Source organism: Colobus angolensis, unplaced genomic scaffold (assembly GCF_000951035.1).
Source record: "Colobus angolensis palliatus isolate OR3802 unplaced genomic scaffold, Cang.pa_1.0 Scaffold252, whole genome shotgun sequence".
NCBI lineage: Eukaryota > Metazoa > Chordata > Mammalia > Primates > Cercopithecidae > Colobus > Colobus angolensis.
Window position 1 is genome coordinate 2,413,094 of NW_012115733.1, and position 6,244 is coordinate 2,419,337.

General features: G+C 49.1%; 1 protein-coding gene across 1 annotated transcript in view; it reads left to right on the forward strand.

Annotated features, from left to right (window-relative positions):
* The window catches only part of GRIPAP1 (GRIP1 associated protein 1), a 27,746-nt gene that overhangs the window by 15,359 nt on the left and 6,143 nt on the right, over nt 1–6,244 (forward strand). The window contains exons 14-21 of the mRNA XM_011946685.1: nt 888–1,022; nt 2,138–2,233; nt 2,564–2,776; nt 2,912–3,025; nt 4,137–4,214; nt 4,318–4,413; nt 4,538–4,594; nt 4,696–4,795. Of these exons, the coding sequence (XP_011802075.1) occupies nt 888–1,022; nt 2,138–2,233; nt 2,564–2,776; nt 2,912–3,025; nt 4,137–4,214; nt 4,318–4,413; nt 4,538–4,594; nt 4,696–4,795 (889 nt within the window). The remainder of the gene's footprint in view (nt 1–887; nt 1,023–2,137; nt 2,234–2,563; nt 2,777–2,911; nt 3,026–4,136; nt 4,215–4,317; nt 4,414–4,537; nt 4,595–4,695; nt 4,796–6,244) is intronic.

The following is a 6,244-nucleotide window of genomic DNA, read 5'->3' on the forward strand; positions in this document are numbered from 1 at the left end:
AAAAAAAAAAAAAAAATTAGCCGGGTGTGGTGGTGCCTGTAATTCCAGCTACTTGGGAGGCTGGGAGGCTGAGGTAGAAGAATCGATTGAACCTGGGAGGCGGAGGCTGCAGTGAGCTGAGATGGTGCCACTGCACTCCAGCCTGGGTGACAGAGCAAGACTCCATCACAAAAAAGAGGAAAAAAAATTATTTTGTAGAGACAGGGTCTCACTGTGTTGCCCAGACTGGCTCAAACTTCTGGCCTCAAGCTGTCTTCCCACCTCGGCCTCCCAAAGTGCTGGGATTACAGACGTGAGCCACTGTGCTTGGCCTATCGCTGCTTTTCTTTCTTTCTAGTTTCTCTCTAGTAAAGTGCATGAAATGTACTAATCTTAAAGTGTACACTCAGTGAATCCTCTCTTCCTCTCTCTCTGCCTCTCTCTTTTCTCTCTCTCTCTTTCTCTCCCCGCCACCATAGACACTACCCAGATCAAAGTATAAAGCACTTTTAGTACCCCAGAAGGTCCCCTTTATCCCTTCAAAGTCAGTCTCCCCCAGAAGTAACCATTATTCTGATCTCTAGCAACGTAAGATTCATTTCGCTTGTTCTTTAACTTCATATAAATGGAATCAGCTGCTCTTTGTCTCTGACTTCTTTCTGGTAGCACTATGTAAGTTTATCCACGTGCAACACAGGTGTGTTCTCTTATTGTTGTGTGGTATTCCATTGTATGAACATGCCACATTTACCCATTCTCTTCATTGCTTTTCTGTTTGAAATTTCCCTTCTCTTCCTGGTTCTCTTCCCACCTCCCTCCCTGTTTCCCTGGAACTAGGAGGCTCATACCCTGTCCCTGGCCCCTGGGGTTCCTTTCACTCTACTTCTTATCACCACTACTTTCTCCAGATCCAAACAGCAAAGACCCAAGAACTGAATACGCTCCGGGAACAGACCACTGGGCTGGCAGCTGAGTTGCAGCAGCGGCAGGCTGAGTACGAGGACCTTATGGGACAGAAAGATGACCTCAACTCCCAGCTCCAGGTAACACCTTTGGCTCTGGCCTGTCTCTTCCTAGTTCCCTAGTAATGGCCCAGGGAAGTCCCCAGTAAGGTAGAGTGGGAAGACTGGAGTCAGGAGGACTTAGGTTCTAGTCTGGCTCCCTAACTTATTAGCACTTTTGTGTTCTGGGACAAGTCATTTCACTTCTCTGAAACTAGCCTCTTCAGTTAGTTAGGATATCCATTCTTTTTCATTTTATTTTTATTTCTTATTTTATTTTATTTTATTTTATTTTATTTATTTACTTTTTGAGATAGAGTCTCACTCTGTCGCCCAGGCTGGAGTGCAGTGGTGCGATCTCAGCTCACTGCAGCCTCCGCCTCCTGGGTTCAAGTGATTCTCCTGCCTCAGCCTCCCAAGTAGCTGGGATTACAGGCGCCTGGCACCACACCCAGCTAATTTTGTATTTTTAGTGGAGACGGGGTTTCACCGTGTTGTTCAGGCTGGTCTCAAACTCCTGACCTCAGGAGATCCACCCGACTCAGCCTCCCAAAGGATATCCATTCTGATTCCATAATAGAAACCAGAATAATAGTAGATAAAATAAGATACAAATTTAGTTTTCTCTCATTAAAAGTCCAGGTATGTTGTTCAGGGATGGAATGATGGCTTTCCAGTCATCAGTGACCCAGGTTCTTTCTCCATTGCTGTTCCTCCACCTTCAACACAAGACTTTTATCTTGGCATCCAAGACAGTTGCTGAAGCTCCCCGACCATCATGTTTGTATTCTATCTGGAAGGAAGGAGGAAAGGGGGCAGGGAAGAGTGTGCCTCTTTCCTTTAAGAGCATAACCGAAATTACACTCACTACTTCCGCATACACAAATAAATCACATGGCCACACCTAACCGTGAGGGAGGAGGGGAAACATCTGCTAGACAGCTGTATGCCTGATTATACATTTTATTGCTAGGAAAGTAAGGGAGAATGAATACTGGGGAGCAACTAGCAGTCTCTGCTATATTTCCTATCCAGAAATTGAGATCACAATACCAACTTTACCAGGGAGAAGGGAAATGGTCTACCAGATGGTCCTGGGTGACTAGCACCTACTGGATGCTCTTTATCAAACTCTTTCCCCTTGGTGTCTGCATTAGGAGTCATTACGGGCCAATAGTCGGCTGCTGGAACAACTTCAAGAAATAGGGCAGGAGAAGGAGCAGTTGACCCAGGAACTACAGGAGGCTCGGAAGGTAGGGGAACATGAGGGTTGAGGGGAGAGAATGAGGGGTAGGAATTGGCTCAGTGCATGGGGATGGGAAGAGGTGATATAGCCAAATATGTGGGGATAGGAGGGAAAGGAAAATTGATTGGTTTGTGGTTGACTAGTTTCTTGGCCAAATCCATCAGAGTGGGAAGGGAAAGAAAGAAAGTGACCAGTTCTATAAGGATGGGTGAGTGCCTTAGCCAGTTCAATGGGGATGGGAGTGGAGTTTGGCTAGTTCTTTGGGCATGGGAAGAGGGTGGGAGGCCTTTTTTCAATGTTGTGGAATGAAGTTGACTGCCATCGTCCTGGTCCCCAGAGTGCTGAGAAGCGGAAGGCCATGCTGGATGAGCTAGCAATGGAGACGCTGCAAGAGAAGTCCCAGCACAAGGAAGAGCTGGGAGCAGTTCGTCTACGGCATGAGAAGGAGGTGCTGGGGGTGCGTGCCCGCTATGAGCGTGAGCTCCGAGAGCTGCATGAAGACAAGAAGCGTCAGGAGGAGGAGCTCCGTGGGCAGATCCGGGAGGAGAAGGTGGGTGGGTAGATGACGATGCCCTTCTTCCTCTAAAACCTGGGGACCACAGTGTTACTGATAGGCCAATGGGTGGCGTGCATCAGGTGCCCACTCCTCTGCCTGCCTGGCCCATGACAGTCTGCCCCATCCCAGGCCCGGACACGGGAGCTGGAGACTCTCCAGCAGACAGTGGAAGAACTTCAAGCTCAGGTACACTCCATGGATGGAGCCAAGGGCTGGTTTGAACGGCGCTTGAAAGAAGCCGAGGTGAGTTGGTGATGCTTGGTGAGGAACAAGAGGTCGATTGGGGCCCTCATGTCAAACCAGAGAAACAGGAGTAGTCAGGCCCTGGAACTTCCCGAGATTTTCTGGACTTAGGGATATCCCCACAGTCTCCTGGCTCAATAGCAGCTCTCTGAAGTGGATCAGGGGATGGCCATCAGATAGGACAGACTGTCATGTGTTTTGGCTGCCCTGCCTTTATGCAAATTTGGAAAGGCACCTCTTTCTCCTGAAACTGTACTTCTGTCAGGAAATTAATGCAATACACTGATGTTATTTGAATTAGAACCTGCTGGGTGCGGTGGCTTATGCCTGTAATCCCAGCATTTTGGGAGGCCGAGGTGGGCGGATCACTTGAGGTCAGGAGTTCAAGACCAGCCTGGCCAACGTGGTGAAACGCTGTCTCTACTAAAAATACAAAAATTAGCTGGGCATGGTGGCCGGCGCCTGTACTTCCAGCTACTCAGGAGGCTGAGGCAGGAGAATCACTTGAACCCAGGAGGCAGAGGTTGCAGTGAGCTGAGATTGTGCCACTGCACTCCAGCCTGGGTGACAGAGCGAGACTCTGTCTCAAAAAAAGAACCTTTGTTGCCATTTTCTGGAAATCTCATGATACATTGAAAGGCATTGTCATGTAGCAGTGAAGAGCACAGGCTGGAGCCAGTTGTTTGTCTAGGTTTGAATCCTGGCTGGGCCGTTTCCTAGCTGTGTGACCTTGGGCAGTTTATCTGACCTCTCTGTGGCCTGTTTTCATCAATGATAGAAAGGGGATAACAATAATATCTACCATCTAGGTATTACGGGAGGATTACAGAAAATGAGTTAATATATGTAAAACCCTTAGAACATTCTTGGCACATAGTAAGCGCTGTATGTTTTGTTAAATAAAATAAAATGTAAATGCAAATCTAGGTCAACCATGTGAATGGTACAGCTTTAGATGTGACACTTCTGTATACTGCCTAAGGGCATGTGGGGTTCCCTGCAGGAGGGTCATTTCTGCATACCTCTGGGCCCCCATTGCAGTCCCTCATACCCCTAACTGGGCATGACATCTTCTGGGGGGCTGTGGCCAGACCTGGGACTTGTCTTGTAGGAATCCCTGCAGCAGCAGCAGCAGGAACAAGAGGAAGCCCTCAAGCAGTGTCGGGAGCAGCATGCTGCCGAGCTGAAGGTGCCTCTCGCATGATGGTGTTCCTCTCTCCAGATAGTGACGGGCCCTCCTGGGAGGACAGAGGCTTCCCAAGCCAATGCCTAAGCTGCTTTCTGCTTTGCAGGACAAGGAGGAGGAGCTACAGGATGTGCGGGATCAGCTCGAGCAGGCCCAGGAGGAGCGGGACTGCCACCTGAAGACCATTAGCAGCCTGAAGCAGGTCAGTGGTCCTTGCACAGTCCCCAGACACACCCCTGATCCTCAGCGTGCAGGAGAGGCAGGGAGGGAGCATGCTTCAGGCAGCCCTTCCGGCACCTACCAGCCATGCCTGCTTTCTCCCACAGGAAGTGAAGGACACAGTGGATGGGCAGAGGATCCTGGAGAAGAAGGGCAGTGCTGCGGTAAGACGGAGGGGTGCCCAAGCATGGCTCCCTCCTACCTGCAGCCTCCCTCCTATGGGCCCACTGGGCCTTAGTCCTCATCTTACCCCTGTCCCCTACAGCTCAAGGACCTCAAGCGGCAGCTGCATTTGGAGCGGAAACGGGCAGATAAGCTGCAGGAGCGGCTGCAGGACATCCTCACTAATAGCAAGAGCCGCTCAGGTGAGGGACCAGGACAGGGAGAGGAGGCTGAGGCATGGGGGAGGCAGGGCCTGGGCCTGCAGGCTGCAGGTCAGTCCTGCATCTTCCTTAGCTGTGCTTTCCTGCTTCTGTCGCTCTGGAACTCCATCTGTCTTTTACCTTTTCTCTGTCTCTCCTCTGATTCTTCCTCTGCATTTTCTCTTTATTTCTATCTTTCTGTCTCGTTTTTGCCCTGTCTCTTCTCAGTTTCTGTCTCTGCCTCTGTCTCAGTTTGTTCTCTCTCTTCCTGTATATTTGGCTTTATCTCTTTGCTTTCTTTCTCTAGTTTTCTTTTTTTTTTTTGAGACAGAGTTTTGCTCTTGTTGCCCAGGCTGGAGTGCAATGGTGTGATCTCCGCTCACTGCAACCTCCGCCTCCTGGGTTCAAGCAATTCTGCCTCGGCCTCCTGAGTAACTGGGATTACAGACATGCACCACCACACCCGGCTAATTTTGTATTTTTAGTAGAGGCAGGGTTTCTCCATGTTGGTCAGGCTGGTCTAATTTTGTATTTTTAGTAGAGGCAGGGTTTCTCCATGTTGGTCAGGCTGGTCCCAAACTCCCAACCTCAGGTGATCTGCCTGCCTCAGCCGCCCAAAGTGTTGGGATTACAGGCATGAGCCACTGCGCCCAGCGCCCCCTTACTTTTCTCTGTCCCTTTATCTTTTCCCACCACTCTATCTCTGTCTCCTCTTCCTCTCTCTTCTGTTTGTCTGTTTATATCTCTGTCTCCTCACTGTATGTCCTACGTTACACACTCCCACATCTCACTTGGCATTTCTAAATCTATTGTATACAATCTCTCATTCTATAAATCTCCACACTCAAGTACAGGATGCCTGATATAAAACTCCCTGAGTCCCTGCCCTCCAGAAGCCCCCAGTTGAGCTAGGGAGACAGACTTATACACAGTCAGCAACACTGTGGTGTTTTCATTATACAACTAATCCAATCTGTTATTTCTGCCACTTCAAACAGAAGACACACACACACACGCACAACTTTAGTTGCTTCAGCCTTTTTTTAGACGGGGATGGCCTATAAATACATTTAAGTAAGTGAAATGCAGTGATGGCTCTGTTGTATCTCCTAGATCATAGACTCAAAGAAAACTTGGTCCCTTGTTACCCTACTCGGGATATCTATGGATCCCCACTCAGTCACCCCACCCTTGCCAGAGATCCTTGAGGGCTTTAAGTGACGTGGCAAAACAGATGTATCTCTCACCAAATCAATTTCTCTCTGAGGCACTCAGTCTCCTGAAGTAACCTTTCTTTATAAAGGAGGAGTTTTGTTTTTCTGTTTTATCACAGACGAATGTAAGAATCTTGGGAAAGGTGTAATCCCAGCACTTTGGGAGGCCAAGGTGGGTGGATCACCTGAGGTCAGGAGTTCAAGACCAGCCTGGCCAACATGGTGAAACCCTGTCTCA